General features: G+C 37.2%; 1 protein-coding gene across 5 annotated transcripts in view; it reads right to left on the bottom strand.

Annotated features, from left to right (window-relative positions):
• Nucleotides 1-19,682, bottom strand: part of CEP162 (centrosomal protein 162) — a 117,697-nt gene that overhangs the window by 16,034 nt on the left and 81,981 nt on the right. Inside the window, exons 21-26 of one of the 5 annotated variants that reach the window (XM_077750295.1) lie at nt 19,000-19,104; nt 14,681-14,893; nt 10,432-10,882; nt 10,230-10,347; nt 6,681-6,822; nt 4,843-4,941 (exon numbers count right to left, since the gene is read on the bottom strand). In XM_077750295.1, the coding sequence (XP_077606421.1) occupies nt 4,843-4,941; nt 6,681-6,822; nt 10,230-10,347; nt 10,432-10,882; nt 14,681-14,893; nt 19,000-19,104 (1,128 nt within the window). Of the gene's footprint in view, nt 1-4,842; nt 4,942-6,680; nt 6,823-10,229; nt 10,883-14,680; nt 14,894-18,999; nt 19,105-19,682 lie in introns of those variants that run through there. The other 4 variants (XM_077750297.1, XM_077750294.1, XM_077750296.1 and 1 more) reach the window with 4 other exon arrangements.

The raw sequence follows: 19,682 nt of genomic DNA, 5'->3' as shown, positions 1-19,682 counted from the left end.
GTTTAATAGTTATTCATGAATTAACGAATTCACCAATGATTAAACATTACTTTATAAATTTTATAAATTTAGAAATTTGTATCCAGACAGAAAGTAGGAAAAATTTCCCTTAATCAGTGCCTACTTAAAAGCACCTTTAAGAGTATAATTAAAATGAATGTGTATATTTTTAAATCCTTGTATTTTAGTGAATTTATCCTATGGGAGTACCTGGATACATAAGATTAATGATCAAAAGTTACTCCTGCTTCTTGAATACTATGGAAAAAAAACTGGTAAATACCTGATGTCCAGAAATATGGCATTAGTAAAATCGTAAGTAAGAGCCCGTGACCTGGAATAAGAGGTCTTGGGTTCTGGTGCTGACACATGTTGCTTAGTAACCTGAGGCAACTTATTTTATTTTTCTTAGCATCAATCTTCATCTATAAAATAGAAATAATAGTACCTACCCTTGTGGGTTATGGTGAAAACTACACAGAGGACTTATCATAGTGATTGGTACATACTACTTAATAAATGAGAACTATCACTATTATTTTGACTATCATAAAGTAATATAAAAGAAGTATTAATAAAGATATATACTGACAGAAAGAGTGATGTCATCAAGGTGGTAACATAGGAAGTTCCTGATGCTGTTCCCCCTCATAAGAACATAATTATTCATGGACTAGATGCAACTGAGAGAATGATAGAAGACGAGGGTGAGGCTGAAGCACCCCTCTGAATCATAGAGACCAAGACAGACTACATTAAGGGTGAGTGGAATGGCTGTCTGCTGGCTGCATTGCTCCTCCCTTGGGCCCAGGCAGCACAACATGAAGAGGTCTCCCCTGAGACTACCATTCCTTCATGGGAAGAGAGAGCCTACGTTGGACATCCAGCTCCCCCAATGTTATGGGTCACTTCTTGGGAGCCCCCACAACGGCCTTATCCCATGGGGACTAATCACTAGGAATCTGATTGTGATGGAGATGTGGGGAAGGGCTTGTAACAACTGGCGAGTAGATCTTGGCAGACTGAGTTCATACTTGCAGTGCCCAAGTAGTAATCCCAACCAGCAGCTTTGCTCATCTATAGATCCAAGTTGGTGGTATAGTCTGACCATGGAACTTGGTGGGGTGCAGGTCTGCCTGACTCAGGTCCTCAGACAGAAAGATCTGCCAGTCCTCAAGCAGGGACTGCACCCACTCAGGCAGAGAAGCTAAGCCACACTTTGGCTCACTGCTGAGTGAAGATCGCAGTGTTGCATGACCAGGACACCAGAAAAGCTGGGTAGCCCAGCAATCCAGAGCAGAGGCCAGCAGTCAGAGCTGACAGTCTGCAAAGCCAATGGCCTATTCAGCCAGGGAACCTGGGGCACTGGTTGGCTTGAGTCAAGACGACAGTCAAAAAGCCTTACTGGCTTTACTGGGACTGGAGCAGTTTCTTCCATTGCTCCTGGGCCAGGAAACTAATTTGAAGCTCTGTCCACTGGTGAATACAACTTTCCAGCTGTTCAATCAAGGAACCTAACCACAGAACATGGGAAGCTGCAGAATACCCCCCAAGAGCCTTGCATACAGTGGTACTTGGACAGAAAGCATAGCCATGGCTCTCCTCATCTACAGAGCAAAATCAGTGGCCTGGACAGCCAGAGAATTCAGTATACAATCCTGCCTGATTTGTGTGCCCAGACAATGAACTCAGCAGGCCCTGGGGCCTATCCTGTTATTCCACCAGGACAGAGAAGCTAATTCATGGCCCCATGTGCTGCTGAGTCCCAAGAGTCTAATAAAGACCTTATCAGAGAATGAGGGCAAACACAGAGTCTATCCTACAGACTTGCTTAGGCAGGAAACCAAGCCAAAATTTCTATACAATTATATTCAACCAGTGACACCTCCCCACTCCCGACCTCAGAGCTTAGGCAGTAGCCTTGGCCAAAAACTGACCCTGACAGTAAGCCCCACCTGCCCAAGGACATCACCACCAGACGCATCCAGAAACCCAAACTGCACTGACTGCTGAAAACTGTTTCTACCAAAGTGAACCCGTAAAGTCTGGAAGAGGAGACTACTTATTCAAATACACAGACACCAACCAAAGGAATCAAGGATCTGACAATCTGATGCCACCAAAAACAAACCCAAGAAAGCTCCAACAAACTGACCCTAAAGAAAGAGATCTATGAACTCCATGATCAAAAAATTCAGAATAATCCTCTTTAAAAAGTTTAGAGAACTACAAGAACATACAACTAAAGAAGGAAAACAAGGCATGAACAAAACAAGAAGTTCAACAAAGAAATAAAAACCATGAAAAAAATACCCCAAAACAGAAATCCCAGAGATGAAAAATACAGTGCCTGTATAGATGAGTTCAAAGAGACTTAATTATACAGAAGAAAGCCAGTGATCTAGAAGACAAGTCATTTAAAATTACACAGTCAAAAGAGCAAAAAGAATGAAAAAGCCTATGAGACTTATGGGACATAACCAAAACAAGTAGTATCTGTATTATGGTAATTCCACAACAAGAGAAAAGGACAGAGTATTTTTAAAGCAATAATGGCTGAAACTGACTTTCTTGAACAAATAAAAGCTGAGAGAGTTCTTCACTCCTAGACCTGCCTCAAAAAAATGCTAATAGGAGTTCTTTAAGTATAAATAAAAGAACAGTAATTAACATTGTAAAAACAAACATAAGAAGGTAGTGGTAAATATATAACCAAAGTTAGATTGTATAACCATAACAGTGGTGTGTAATCCACATACAACTGTAGTTTAAAAGTTAAAAGACAAATAACTGTAACTATAATAATCTGCTATAAATAATACAATATAGAATACATGTAAACTGTAACATGAATGACCTAAAATGTGAGGGAAAGGAGAAAATTTTAAGTTTAGGAATTTTATTCAAGTTATCAATTTAAAATAGGGTATTATAATTTGAAGATATTTTATGTAAGCCTCATGGTAACCATCAGAGAAAAATCTATAGTATTTGCAAAAAATGAGAAGTTAAAGCATATTGACAGCAAAAGACATCAAAACACAAAAAAGACACCAGGATATGAAACAAGGAAAAATGGACCTACAGAACAACCAGAAAATAATCAACAAAATGATAATAAGTCATTACCTATCAATAACTACTTTAAATGTAAATGCATTAAATTCTGCAATCAACAAACAGTGGCTGAATGGATGAATAAGACCTAATGATATATTACCTACAAGAGACTCACCTTAGTCTTCTTAAAGGCACACAGAGATGACAGTAAAAAGATGAAAAAAATTCCAAACAAACGGTATTCAAAAGAAAGCAGGGGTAGCTATATTTATATCAAACAAAATAGATTTTAAAATGGTAAAAAGAGACAAAAGAAAGGTCATTACATAATGATATGTGGTCATATATCTAACACAAATAATGATAGAGGTCAACATCAATCCAAGAAGAAAGATGACATAGCAATTGCATATTTATGCATTCAACTTTAGAGAGCTAAGTAGCATAGCCAGAAGATGAAATAAACAGCAAGACAATAACAGTTGGGGACTTCATACCCCACTCTCAACAACACATAAAACATCTAGGCAGTGAATAATAGCAAATTTGAACAACACCATAGATCAAATGGCTATAACAGACACATACACAACACTGAATCTGGTAACAGCAGAATAAACATTCTTCTTAAGTGCACATGGAATATTTTCAAGGACAGATGATATGTTAGGCCACTAAATAAATCTTAGCAAATTCAAGAAGACTAAAATCATACCAAGTATATTCTCTGACCACAATGGCATGGAATTAAAAATCAGTAGTGATAAGGAAAACTGGAAAACTCATGAATACATGTAAATTAAAAATGACTTTTAACAACTAATGGGTCAAAGAAGAAATCAAAGGGGAAATAATGTATCTTGAGACAAACAAAAATGGAAACACAACAAACCAAAATGTATGGGATGTAGCAAAAGCAACTCTAAGAGGGAAGTTCACAGCAATTAACACATACATTAAGAAACAAGAAGATCTAAAATAAACAATCTAAGTTTACACCTTACGGAACCAGAAAAAGAATAATAAACTGAGCCCACAGGTAGAAGAGAGAAGGGAATAATAAAAATTAGAGCAGAAATGAACAAAACCAAGAACGGGGAAACAATAGAAAAGATGAACAAAACTAAGATTGGTTCTTTGAAAGTATAGACAAAATTGGCAAATCTTTGGCTAGATTAACCAAGGAAAATGAGGACTCAAATCAATGAAATTATAAATGATAACGGAGACTTTTTACAAGAGATAAATGGAAATACAGAAGATCACAAAAGGCTACTATGAACTATATGCCAACAAACTGGACAACAAAGAAGAAATGGAAAAATTCTTCGACAAATACAACATAACAAGACTAAATTAGGGAAAAAAACCCCAAAATCTGAACAGGTCAATTACTACTAAGGAGATTGTATACATAATAAAAAATCTCCCAAAAGAGAATAGTCCAGGACCAGATGGCAGAAATGCAGAGATGGCTTAACCATCCAATTTTACCTCCTCAAACAATCAAAAGAACCAAATACTCTCTCTTCCTATTTCCTCACTGCCCAGGAAAATCTCAACATCAAATACAAATATATAAGAAACTTACTTACTATTTGAAGAGTTTCATCTAGGGAAAGCAGACTTACCATAAACAAGTTATTAATATCTTTTTGATGTGATACTTTCAGGTTATTTCCATTTGTACATTTAAGTTAAAAATTTAATACAAAAAATAAGAATATGATTGAAATGGCTAAGAAAAGCTTTTCTTAGTCCAACATTTTTGTTATTTCTTACCTCTTTCTGCAAGACTTCTTCTCGAACTTGAGAAACTACAAGAGACTCCTGTTTACTCTGCAGTTCATTAACTTGATTTTGGAAATGTTTTATAAGTACCTAGGAAATTATGTTAGAAGTACTGAGTTAATAGAACTCTTCCTCAAACATTATTTGGAAAATATTAGAAAACCAACTAATGACTTTTTTTACTAAAAAACTCAGTATTTTTAAATTACCAAATCTAACATAAAAATAAAGTGCCATAGGAATTAAGTTCATTGAATAAATTAAGCTTACTGAATACATTCATTATTTTGTTTCTTTCAATGTTTAATATAAAGCATCACACATATGACAAATAATGGCTATGTAACTACTTGGCTTCTTTATCTCTAATACTTTTCTTCTGAAGGCCTGAAAAATACCTTTTAAAATAAACCTCTGTAAGTCTAAGCATTTTGAAGCTAGTAGCCAATACTGTCCTTATTACTTTGTAATTAAGTAGAATAATGGTTTTTATTAAAGAGCTACTGACAAAATAAAGACAGCACAAGCCTATTAATAAGCATGAAATAAATGTCATGCTTTTATTTTTTGGCAAACTGAAATACTTTCATCAAGGATCTGAAAACTTAGGAAAAATATGCATCTATTATCTCCAATGCTTTACTTTTACTGTTTCTACCATCAGACTATGCCAAATTCCATTTAACTCATAACTTACAATATTACATTTAGAACCCTGGGAAAGTAACACTAAAGTAGGCACTGTGGCATAATGACACCACTTTTCCCACCTCTAGCAACTACATAATACATAATAACTTGATATAATGTTTATACTGCCCACTGACACCCTACTCTTATGGGAGGAAAAAAGCCAGAGAAGTTATCTGCAACTGCTGTACAATGATTACTTTTGAAAAGCACTTTAGGGGGCACCTGGGTGGCTCAGTCGGTTAAGCATCTGACCTCGGCTCAGGTCATGATGTCACTGTTCATGGGTTCAAGCCTCGTGTTGGGCTCTGTGCTGACAGCTCAGAGCCTGGAGCCTGCTTCCGATTCTGTCTCTTCCTCTCTCTACCCTTCCCCTGCTCACACACTCTCTCTCTCTCTCAAAAATAAACGTTAAAAAAAATTTTTTAAAATACTTCAAATCTTTCTCATTGAAATATTAAAACATTTTCTTTCTTTTTCTGGGATACACCATTTGAAAGTAAGTTGCAGGTACAAATTCTGTTTCAGTGCTGTTTGTTCAACTTGCTAACACCACAGTAGATAATCATAGATATTCCTTGCAGATATACATACTAACCAAAAAGGACGATACACTTTTTAAAAAATGTGGATGAGCTTTCAGCATACTCTGTCATACTTCTAAGAAGACTGTTTCATAACAGCTACAGCTGTGTGCAGCTCTCTGTTCATTATTTTATCCCTAGTACCTGACTGCCTGTAGACCCTGAGTCATTATTGGTTTAATGAATGAAAGATAAATGGGCAAGAGAATGACTAGGCTAATTACTTGTCAGCTGGGATTTGGGTAGAGGGAGACGATTCAACATTCAAGTACTCAGGTCTCAATCAAAAAATGTGACTGATCATACTTCTACCATTTGTTACAAATGACTTAGGAGAAGAACTATTTAGAAATATAGGGACAAAACTGTGAAACCACTTATTTAGAATAATTTTAAAGTAGAATAGTTAAATGATAATGGCATCTTCTATTAAAAAATCAATAATTTCTTATTTCTAAAAAGTAAAGTTAAATATTTCTAAATTAAATAATGTTCTGTTAACAGTCCTGAAAAAAATAAATTTTAAGCCAAGGAGAGTTCATTAAAGTTGTCTACCTCTTGGGTTGCTATTTTACGATTTAGTTCAGCTACTTTGGAAGAAGAATTTTCTACTGCATTTTGGCAAAGGAGTTTCTCTACTTCTCTCTGATGAGATGCTTTGAGAGATGCAATGTGTGTTGCAGTATCTTCCTTGACCCTGCAGAGCAATGAAACAACATCATACATAAAAAGAGCTCTTCAACTCAGAGTTAGCATAAAAATAGTATAGGAAGCTTAGAAATTAAAGAGGCATAGGGAGAGTGCACCATTACTTACTGCACTTTGTCAAGTGCTTTATACTGTATTTCTTGTGAGTTCTTACAACCACACCATGAGCTCACTATTATTTACTGAATAATAACTTTATTTATTATTTATTTATAAGGACAAATTTGAATTTTGGAAAGAGTGACGTCTCTAGAATTCAGATTAGAAAGTTGCAGAGCTGGGGTTCAAGCCCAGCAGAAAGTTGGGCCTCAGTATGTGGGCCCTCCACTGGACCCGTAGCCTGGGGCTGTACTTTCTGGCAGAATTGAAGGTTCTAAATGTTCTGTCTGGATTTAAAGCAAGGGCCCAACATTTTATCTTTTTTTGTTCATTTATTTACTTTTGAGAGAAACACTGAGTGCGAGCAGGAAAGGGGCAGAGAGAGTGGGAGACACAGAATCCAAAGCAGGCTCCAGGCTTCTGTATGCGGGGCTCGAGCCCACAAACTAGGAGATCATGACCTGAGCTGAAGTCGGCTGCTTAACTGACTGAGCCACCAGGCACTGAAAACATTTTATCTTTTAAGATAAACTCAGATTTTTTTGCCCAGATTCCTATTCGGGTAGTCACAATTCCTTTTAGAATTTCCAATTTCTTTGTCTCTAGGCAACTTTCACCAGCATTTGGTCCATGCATAATAACTCCAGGGCTAGCTGCCATGTCACATAAATAAAATAATCTTTACAGTAATTCTTTAGGACCCTGAAAATTTGGATCATTAAATGTGAGAGACTACTGATTTGTCTCTGTGACAATATTTATACATTAAAGATAGTTTTGTTACTAAATGGTACAATTAATGGTATGTTTAATAAATGGTAAAGTTCTGATAAAGATGATACACTTCTTACAGATAAATATTTTCTCTCTTATTGGAAGTTCTTAAAAAATGATAGGATTTTATTCAGAGCAGATATTTACTGAATCACTGTTGCTATAAACACGTTTATCAATTGCTTAGTTGACTATATGAATATTTCTTCATTTCTCAATAGTATGAAAAAGCATAAAAATCTAAAGCACTTATGACATAGCATAAAGTAACTGAAGTAAAACTAAGTAAAAGAATGAAAGAACTAAAGTAACAACAACAACAACAAAAACCCCCAAAACAACCCAATGGCCTAAATCTGGGATTAGGAAAGGTTATTCTTTACTTCTCAGGCCCAGAGCTGTGTGAAAAACAGATTAGCAATACTAAAAAACTACAAATTATATATAGGAAAATTTATAGGATAAATTTCAATTTTAAATAATTTCTAGGAAAGAATGCAATTCTTTCCAAATAGCTTCAATTCTATTATCACACTGAGGACTAAAGAGACAAGGTTTCCATTCTGAAGCATTATGGTTGCCATGATGATTCATTCAGATATGGCTGTGATCGATCATTCAATAGGCATGTGTCTGGTGCTTGCTATGCTCACTCTTCTCCTATACCAGGCTGCAAAGGAAGTATAACCTTACAACAGTTCTCAGGGAGTTACAAGGCACTGTATGATTAGTGTTCTGTTGATACTTAATACTGGCTCTTGGTACATAAGTTAAGGAGGAGTTGGAAATGAGAGCAGAACATTTCCTGGGAGGCTCTAGGAGATATTTTGTGGAAGACATAGCACTTGAAACATGAATGAGTCAAAGACAGTAAAGACCTTTAGCAGGTCAGGTCCACAGAGAAGTCTTGTAATGGTGATGGCACTTGAAAAGCCACATGGAATAAGTCGTGATACTTCAGGAATCTGGGAGTCAGTGGAGGGCAGAGTAGCTCAAATACAGGGATATTGAGAATATTAATGGTTTTTAAGCAAAACAGGGGAGACGAAAACTAAAATCAGGGATATCAGGGTGGGAAGATGTAGTAAAGCAGGTAAGGCTGCCCTACAGTAAGGTAGAAAGTGAAAGGAGACCTGTTTATAAGGAACCACCCCATAAACTGTGAGCCCAAAAAATAAAGGTGGTAAAAGCTGGACTTGAGAATTGAAAAAATATGGTGCTAGATGGAGAAGAGGAAGCTGTGAGGGGGACCAGTTTATAGATTAAAAAAAGGAATAAAATTTGAGAGGAACAATCCAAAAAATAGTAGATTTAACATCTGAGTTCAGGGAAGAAAACAGCCTTGAAAAGTAAGTCAGAGTCATGGTTCATAGAAGCCATAATTATAGATGAATTTAGCAAGTGAAGAAGGAACAGAGAATAAACAGAAATCTGAAAATAAACCCTGGTAGAAGTCTTGTTTTCGTGGAAGGAGAATGAAGAGGAGTCAGGAGTCAGTTAAAGGAATGGAAGAGGAGACTAGTCACACTCCCTAGTGTGAGTCATGGAGGTTATGGGAGGAAACCATTTCAAGAAAGAACAAAGTCAAGGAAAATGAAAATGGAGAAAACACCACTGGACTAGCAAAGGACCTACTGAGAGATCAGATTTAAAAGAGCAGTAAGGATAAGCATCCCAGTGAAGAGGAAGTGAGGTGCATATAAAGACTCTATTTGTGGGTATCTAGGTGGATCAGTCGGTTAAGCGTCTGACTTCAGCTCAGGTCATGATCTCACTGTTTGTGAGTTCGAGCCTCACATGGGGCTCTGTGCTGACAGCTCAGAGCCTGGAGCCTGCTTCAGATTCTGTGTCTTCCTCTCTCTCAGTTCCTCCCCCACTTGTGCTCGCTCTCTCTCTCTCTCACATTAATAAAACATTAAATAAAAAAAAAGACTCTACTTGCGGAAAACTGGTCCCAATAGACAGAAAGAGGAATAGACATTTGGTTTGATGACGAAGAAAAGTATGTGTGCATGTTAGAAGGCTCAGAGGAAAGAGAGTAGACAGTACCTGGTGACTCTAAGAAGGAAAGGGATAAGCACAAAGGTTCTTCAAGGCATGAAGAGGTTAATCTGAAGAGTTATTTTGGAAAAGCAGACCTTTCCTATTAGAATGTCAACTACTTTTAACAATAGCAGTTTGCTGCACTCTGCCTATGGTGGTCATAAATGATGACCTTCATTTATAAGAAGGCCCAGTGGGTCAGCTTATTAACCCCATCTGGAAAAATGTGGAAAGACAACATCAGTCAGCCCAAGCACATGATGTGGGCTCACAGAGATTCAGGCTTATCAGGATCTGGCTTCCAACAGGTAGAGGATCCTACTCTGAAAGAGATCTTTGCTCAGCAATGTAACGCAACTTCTTAAAATTTGGTGATGAATTCAGTTCAGGGTAAAATTGATCATCTAGAGGAAATACATCTTATAATTTTGATGCTTTTATATTTTTATATCCCCATATATTTACATATTTACATTTTACCTTTTCATGGAATTTTCAAATTGGGCCACCGCTGCTTCAGATTTCATCTTTAGCTCATTCCTCTCTGCAATTAATCTCTCTAGTTCGTTTTTCAATGTGCAGTTTTCTTGTAAAACGTCTGAAACACGGGAATCAGTAAAAGTATGTGGTTGGTAAAGCTTGCCATCTAGGGTTCCAGGGAATGAGTGAGCACTTCCTTTACCTGAGTGCAAAGCATCTTTCTTCCCCCTTTTTGCAGTCACCTCCTCTCTACCTTTAGAGTTCTGATTAGACAGCATCACCCTTCTCTCCTTCTGAAGCCTCTCCACAGTTTTCGAAAGGTCTTGTATTTCTCTTCCCTTCGCAGCCAGCTCCTCATTGAGTCTCACCAGTTTAGCTTTAGCATGAGCCTGTTCTACCTGGAATTCTATAGACTGGAAATCATTATCATCTTTATCACTGTTCTTGAGTTGCAATTCAGCATTTTGGTATTTAAGAATGTCTATTTGAGCTTCAAGTTTTCTCACAGTGATTTGGTGGGCTTCCTTGATGTCGTCGAGCTCCTTCTCTAGTGCTTCGACCCTGGAGGAGCTGTCAGGGTGGCTCTGGGGTGCTTCCTTCAATCTGCAGGCCAGCAGTTGCTCCTGCTCCTCTAGTCTCTGTTCATACTGGATCTGAAGAAAAGAATCCACGTCATGTCAAACCACTGTTAACCATGTCATTCGTTCCCAAAGCCCAGCATTCTACTGGGTCCTACCTACTCCTTCATTCAGGCATTCAGCTCTGTTCTGATGCTTCTAACTCTGTTCCCCGAGTCAGTCAAATGGACTGAGGGCCTGGGGCACCTGGATGGCTTAGTCGGTTAAGCGTCCGACTTTCGCTTGGGTCATGATCTCGCGGTTCGTGGGTTCGAGCCCCGCGTCGGGCTCTGTGCTGACTGCCAGCTCGGAGCCTGGAGCCTGTTTCAGTCTGTGACTCCCTCTCTCTCTGACCCTTCCCTGCTCGCGCTGTCTCTCTCTCTCCTAGAAATAAATAAAACATTAAAAAAAAAAATGGACTGAGGGCCTAATCTTTAAAGGGTATAATGTGATATGTTCTCAATATGTTGTATAATTTCATAATTAATATGCTGCTTCATAAACATGATATAACACATTTCTGTATACCCCCAAAGTACAGTATCAAACCCATTATTGTGTACCTTTCTCTATGCAAATTGATAAAGTGTACTCTGAGGATAAATAAGGAAAGTAATTGGGGGCACTGAAATCTTTAAGAGATAGTACGTTTTCAACTTTCTAGTATCAATTTAGGAGTCTCATAGGGAGTAAGTCAGCTTGGATTTGTTACCCTGGAGCTTTATTATTATAAACAAAATACCCTAAGCAGGTTACTCTGCAGAGGGGGCACAACAGAGTTCATTCATTCAATGAATATTTTTTTGAGCTACCACTGCATGCCAAGTGCTGTGCCAGATTCCAGAGATAAAGAAGTCCAGCTCGTGCCTTCAAACAGTTTACAGTCTGGTCAGGAGAGCAATGGCAAGTTTCAATGTCCTGCGATAACTGTGATAGTGAGCCTACGGATATGGTGCAATGAGGATGAGGCTCCCCAGTGTGTCTGGAGGCCTGAGAGAAGAGGAAAGAGTGCAGAGAGGGAGCATATTTAGGTTTGGGTTTGAGGGAGGAATGCAAATTTGGGGACAAGTGGAATCAGAGACATTACGGAAGTAGGAAGAACATGTTCAAAGGCAATCTAATGCTTGGTATGCACAGGGAACCAGAATGAAAGGAAGAAGTGAGAGAGAGTGAGCAGAAACAGAGTGAGATGGGCTAAGGAAGCACAAAAAGAGAAAAGTCAGCATGAATAGATTTAGATATATAAAAATGGGGGAGAGGGTTGGAATTCATGCCTCTATTTGGTCACTGGAATGTTAATAGTAGTTGTGATTATTAAAATCATTTATTGAATGTTTACTATACTCCATACAAGGCAGTAGGGCTTCACATATATTTTGCCACTCAATCTTCCCAATACCCCATGAATTAAGGATTAATTAAAATATTTTAGCATCCACTCTGTGTCTTGCTGAATGATGGAACACAATGGTGAGTAAAAGCAGAAGAGTCCCAGCCATCATGAAGTCCAGAAGCTAAACAGAGAAAGACATCACTCATGATCCAATCAAAACAGCTATAAACATGGTAGATGGAATGGAGAAGTGCATGGACTAAAGTGCCTATCTATAAGATAATTTGTCCACCAGGGAGTCCACAAAGGTTTCACTGGGGTAGCAATGCTTGGCTTAAGAGCTAAAGGGCAGGAACATCTCAACTATGAAAGAGGGGGGCTAAGCATACCAGTCAGAGGCAAGAGCGTACAAACTTCTGTGGCCGCAGGAAACATGGCAAGTAGGAGAAACATATATGATTGGATGAGAAAGCATGGTATGAGAACATCCTGGACAGCAAGAGGGGTGTGGCCATACATGGATGTATAGGCCATTTATTTAACCTAAGAGGAACAGGAAGTTACTGAGGGATATAAATAAAGATGTGTATATAAGAGAGAGATATGAAAATATAATTTTGGCTTTAGCGTCAACAGCTGATGAGAGAATGGAGTGATATGGGTTTGTGTAGACTAGTCAGGAGATTACAAGAGTTATCCAGGCCATTGTTTATTAATGATGGCAGTAGTGTGGCATGGTGATGAAAAGGAACAGAGGAATTGAAAGAAATTTAGGAGAAAAAGTGACATACTTGCAATAACTCCGTTATTATCTCTTCTACATATGAGAGGAAACAGAGGCTCAGAGGATGAAGTACCTAGAGCAAAGTCATGAAGCTATCATGGTAAAACTGGGCCCAGTCTGGAGGTTGGTCTGACCCTATAAAGCCTGTGTGTCTTCCATCACGCCACAGTCTGCTATGGATAGGAGATAGTCTGCTAAAGGTGGTGTGGGGGTCACATGAAACTGATGGAAGGAGGTCTGTGGTGAATGTAGGGGAATGGAAGAAACTGATTAGCCACAGCAATAGCCTTGCCAAGTAGCACTGAGGAAATTTCTGGGACCAGACACCTACGCACCTGTGACAGCTCTACTCTCACGACTATGCCATCTCTGTAGAAACACAGATCTGTGTGAGAGGAAGAGCAGAGAAAGAGATGGGTGGGCTGGAGCAAAAGGCAAGGGAGGTAAGCATGGCTGAAAACAGGGTAGTTAAAAGGGAAGTACACCTTGGAACTTAGGACAGTGAAAAGAAAGAGAACAAGGTAGGGGGCTGAGAAATTTGAAAAAGAAAAAAAAAAAAGAGTGAAATAAAGTAAATCCAACTTCCTTGACATGACTTTAAGTCAACTAGCAGGCCCATATACTTCCAGGTTTTCAACCTTTTACTGTTTCTGGAATCTAATATTCTATCATCTGTTGTTTCTCTCAAGATAGAAATCTGTGGGGAACAGACCTGCTTCCTAGAAGACATGTGGCCTAGGTTTTGAGGCCTTGCTCTGTCACTCACCAGCAGTAGCACCTTGGGCAAGAAGTTAAATAGTGAACATCTGTTACTTGGTCTGTGAAGTAGGGTAGCAGTATCTATTTCTCACTGGTAACTGGAAGGACAATGCAAGATAAACTAAAATGGCTGTGAAAGCATCTAGCAAGAATTAATGCAGAAATTGTGTGCTACACAAATTTTTAAAAGTAAATTAAGTGTCAAGTCTTCTTTCATACTTGGTCATCCTAGCACTTGTATTTTCAGATGCATTCCTCATGAAGGATCAGAAAACTCAGAAAGTAAGACATTTTCAATAGACATTGCCCTGCCCCATGCTCTACTTCAAAGATATTCTTCTGTCTCATTTCCTCTCCCTCATCAAGGAATTTCAAAAAAGTAGTTTCTTTTCTTTTTTTAAATAATGTTTATTTATTTTGAGAGAGAGCGAGAGAGAGAGAGAGAGCGCACATGCACAAGTGGGGGCAAGAGGGGCAGAGAGAGAGGGAGAGAGAGAATCCCAAGCGGGAACCTGACATGGGGCTAATCTCATGAACCTTGAGATCATGACTTGAGCTGAAATTAAGAGAGGGCTGCTTAAGCGACTGACCCACCCAGGTACCCCTCAAAAAAGTATTTTCAAACATGATAATTAAAAAACAAGTTTATACTGAATATACATCAGAGATGTTTTACTTTGCCTTTTCATGACTTAATTACCACTCATTCTAGTATCACTGAGAGGAACGCAGTGCTTGATTTTCCATGCTTGACATAAAAAGAAAAGTAGATGAAGGTGAACAAAAAAGATATGATGGGTCTAGGTTTCTTTTACATCTACTGACACTCATGTTAAAGGTTTTACAGGGAAGGATGTTTAAAATTATTTGTTAAAATGAGACCTAAGAAGCCCCCAGCCCTCCACAATATTGAGACTTTGAGGTCTGAGCTCCATGTCCATGGCTAGATGGCACCTACCTTCATTTTTTGAAACTGTTGTTCCATGGTACGAAGGCTTTTCTTTGCTTCTTCATCTTTGCCTTCCAAATCAGCCTCTAGTTTTTTTATCCTTTTTTCCATAAAGTCCACTGTATTTCTATCCACTGTATCACCAGATGCTGATGCAGCCAGTATTAAAGCAGGTAAAGAATTGGGATATCTTCTCTTTAGAATTCCTTCCATCTCCTTAACCTATTAAAATATTTTTGCATATATGTAAGGTCACAAATATATTAAAATTAAGCAGTTTGATGTACCAGTTTAGATTATGCTCTATCAGTCATGTCTAGATTTCAAAGAGATGGTTATATCTCAAGACTGAATCATATGCACAGAAACACAGATTAATTCCAAATTTTACATCCTTAGATTATCTGATTTTAAAACCCTATAGGGGTATAATGTCTAATTTAATATAGGGTATAATGTCTAATTTAGTACTGGTTACTGGTTAATTTACAGAAATCCTCTTACATTTATCTGAATAGATCTTGAGACTTTCTATTGCATTAGTAATAACCAATCTTCCTAAAAACAAAACTTTTTCCCACAGACCCTCTTATTGTATTTATACTATCTATTGACTGAAAAATGACATATGCATATGAATGTACAGAATTTGTACAATAAACACACAGCTTCCTAAGCACCTGCCCCCATCTGCAACAATCTCCACCCCACCCCAACCCTCCTACAAACACCCCCCTCCAAATGAAGTTTAATCTATTTTTAAAATTACAGTTACTTCTTTCAATTAGAAAGCAAGGAGGGTTAGATGATATATAATGAAGTCTTCACAAAAGGCTACTTTTCATTTAGTCGATTAAGCAGTAACATATTTTATGATCTTTTTGTAAGAAAGAACTGTACCAGGGTCCACAGGAATTAGAGCTTGATATTATATATGTATGTGTGTTTATACCTGTTTTTGTTAAATTACAGTTTAGATGTATTTGAGAAACATATATTAAAATACTAAATTCTTTACTGAACAGTTTTCTACCTCTGAGCATACATACAATAAAATAAAATAGCTGAGAGGCAGTCTAGTGCAATGGTTAGAGCATGTCTGGAGTTCAGATTGTGCCACTGCTTTATGACCTGTGTCAACTCCTCAGTCTACATCTCCTTTTCCTCACTGGTAAAATGGGAATGAAAATACCAATTTCATGGCATTGACACACTTAAGTGAGGGCCAAATGACATTTATCTTGGTAAAGTGCTTAGCAGAATGCCCAGTATACAGTGATGGCTTGATAATGTTGGCTTTTATTATGATCTGGTCTCAAAAACTACCCTTCCTAAGGCAAGATGCATTGCTGGTACTTAAAATCCTGTTTATAGATTGAACATTGTTAAATTTATAATAAATATTTCCATTCATGAACTGCTTGCGCTTTCATATATGCACCATAAATTGAAATATATCCAGATATAAATACTGATAACTTCAACTGCAACATTTTCAAAGTTTTGCTTTCTCTGGTATTAAAAATCTAGCTATCTGAAGTATATTTAAGCATATAAAGGTACATACATACACATACACACCATGTATACTGAAAAGAGAAGAGATAGATTTTTAAAAAATGCTTTAAGAGACTCTTAAATATAGAGAACAAACTGAGGGTTGCTGAAAGGTTGTGAGTGGGGAGATGGGCTAAACGGGCAAAAGGCAGTAATAAAGTCCCTTGCTGTGGGATAAGCACTTGGTGTTATGTGTAGGGGATGAATCACTAGATTCTACTATGAAATCATTGCACTATATGCTAACTAACCTGGATATAAAATAAAAAAAGGAAAAAAAAGAATGTTTTAATATATTTATAATTAATGCATTCACGTAAGATTTTAAGAAATACTTCAATCTAATTTTGATATCTTGCAGTGTTTATTACATTTTTGGGGGGAATTAGGTTTTATTTTGTATTTTCTCTAATTTTGCTTTTTAGTATTTTTTTTTGGTCATTGATACGAGTAAATGCTGATCACTGATACCAGTGTGGCTGTCATACAAAAAAGGAAATGCTTTTTAAAAAATTCTCATTGGGAATTAAACTATAGACTATCCATTAAATAAAGTATGAATTTAAAAATGCACATAATTTGAAAATTTCATGATAGCATGAATTTAATTAATTAGCCCCATTTTTAATTATGTACGATTAGAAAATGAGATATTTTATTCTATAAATAATCTATTTCAGAATATAGCTCCAAAATGATTCTGAATATACTGTGATATACCTTTAAATGATTCTGAATATACTGTGATATACCTTTACTTTAAAATATATATTAAGGTTTAGGGGCACTTAGGAGGCTCTGACTTTTGCTCAGGTCATGATCTCACAGTCTGTGAGTCTGAACCCCATATCAGGCTCTGTGCTGACAGCATGGAGCCTGCTTGGGATCTCTCTCTCTTCCTCTTTCTTGCCCCTCCTCCATTCTGTCTCTCTCTCCTTCTATCAAAAATAAACATTAGAAAAAATATATAATAAGGTTTAAAATCATTAGGATGGGAATGTTCATGGGAACAGAGTAAGATCTGAAATGTACACACAGGAAACTAAACAAAATACTATTAATAAATAACATTTTAGAAAGATATAGTCTAAAATGGTAAGCCAAAACATTTTTTAAAGAAAGCATTTTTTATTTATTTATTTATTTATTTATTTATTTTTGAGAGAGAGAGAGAGAACAAGCAGAGGATGAGCAGAAAGAGAGGGAGACACAGGATCTGAAGCAGGCTCCAGGCTCTGAGCTGTCAGCATAGAACCCTACACGGGGCTCGAACTCATGAACCGCAAGATCATGACCTGAGCAGAAGTCGGTACTTAACTGACTGACACACTCAGGCACCCCTTAACAAAAGCATTAATAAAAAAGAAAGATAATTTGCATAAAGCGCTATATTTCTAGCCAATATGATTCACCATTTCAAGTCTTAATTTTGTTTTTAGGCGTGCTTCATTTTTTTTTCACTCTGATACATTTAGTTCTGCATTCATACTAATTCCCACATAGGGTGCTGCACTGGAGATATGGAAGCCAAACAAGATAAGCCAGATGCCCACTTTAACAGCACTTGTACTCCAAGGAGGAGGTAAACTAATAAAGTAAATCAACAAGTAAATAACTTTCTAAAATATTTCTCATAAAGTCATCAAATAGAGAAGTATTTGGTCTTTTCTCTTTCACAATTCTGGAAGGCTTCATCTACATTAGCTAATCTAAATCATAAGCACTGAAAAACAGGCAAGCAATCCTGTACTACAGTTATTTCAGAATATTTCTAGCTCTTTAAAATACCTCTGTCCTATTCCTCTCCTGGCTGCTAAGCCAAATTACCAACCATACCTTTTACTATAAGAACAGGTCCTGTGAAAGTAACAAAGCTAATTTTTGTTTAGTTTTCTTTCTCTCAGAAAACTGGGATAGTATTGAGCCCAGTGATGACCTCACAGTTTTGGGTTTGTGATGGAATAATAGTCTTACGTTTAAGTTTCATGCCTTGACTATAGAATCATGCTCCCTTATGCACAGGGCTAAAAATCCTTATTTTGCTTTGAGTTATGAATACACATGCTAAATTACAGAGTTTTAAAAACAGAAGCAAAAAGTTAAAATGCTAAACTACAGTTTTAAAAACAGAAGTAAAGAGTTAATATTCCACCTCACAAACGACTACTTTAATGAATAAAATCTTTATCCTAATAAGTGTCACTACGTAAATTTTGAAAGGGTCTCCCAGCTACACTGACCATAAAATGAATATTTCTAAGCCTAACGGTGAGCAAGAACTCAAAATGAAGGCCAGTTTTTGGGGAAGCTAGATGTTCTATCTATTTCCAGAGTGTTTTGCAACACTTCTCAAGCACTTCTAACATGTTCCCAATTTGAGGATCTCCTTTCCTGTACTCCTGTCTCACCAAATTTTTATCAGGAGAAGGAATCCTACTTCTATACTCAGAGTTTTAAAATTCTGCTTCCTTCCTTCTAGATGTCTAATAGAGCTGGAATGCAAAATAACCTTTCATCCATAGGTCTACCATCAAATGAGGCATGAGAACCTAAAAATTCTTTATGCATAAAGCCACAGACTGTACAAAATGATGTCGTTTACTACTTTTATGACTATCACTTTAAATATTATATATCAAGTATATTTAAAGGGCAGTACTATATTAAAATACATGAATAAAATAAGAATGTTGCAAGAACTACTGAAATAGCAAAAACTGAAAATGCTCTGTATAAAAAATACCTTATGAAAATTTACCCTGAACACATACTTGTCGCTCTAGATCCTGAATTTTTTTGGCATCAGCTGCTTTCTCTTTTAAACGTATCTTCTGCTGAATAGATGGGTTTCCAGATTCAGCTTTCAGTTTCTCAACCTATCAATAAGTAAAGACCATGTTAAGAAGCATATTTAAAAGACATCAGAGAAACACCAGGAGAAAAGCATAATAGTAGGTCATTCATTCATTTATTAATTCCCAGATAGGGTGCTGCACTGGAGACATGGAGGGCAAACAAGATAAGGTCCCCTCTTTCACAGGGCCTGTACTCCAATGGAGGAGACACATGATAAGCTAATAAAGTAAATCCACAAATAAAATAACTTCAGAGAGTTACTAAGCATCCAACTCTTGATTTCAGCTCAGGTCTTAATCTCATAGTTCATGAGACTGAGCCCTTCAATGGGCTCTGTGTTGGCCTTGTGGAGCCTGCTTGGGATTCTCTCTCTCCTTCTCTGCTCTTCCCATTTGCACACATGCCTGCACGTGCGTGTTCTTTCTCTCTCTCTCAAAATAAATATAAAAAAAAGAAAACAGAGTGAAAGAAAGGGTCAGAATGGGGCAGGATTGGTAGCTCCATTAGATTATAAGATCAGAAAAGCTCTTTCTAAGGAGTAGAAACTGGAGCTGAGACTTGAATTAGGGGTGAGACTTGGAAGAACTTAGGCCAGAGT

This window comes from Crocuta crocuta, unplaced genomic scaffold (genome assembly GCF_008692635.1).
Source record: "Crocuta crocuta isolate KB4526 unplaced genomic scaffold, BGI_CrCroc_1.0 scaffold9, whole genome shotgun sequence".
Lineage (NCBI taxonomy): Eukaryota > Metazoa > Chordata > Mammalia > Carnivora > Hyaenidae > Crocuta > Crocuta crocuta.
This window is presented reverse-complemented; position numbering and strand designations above follow the sequence as displayed.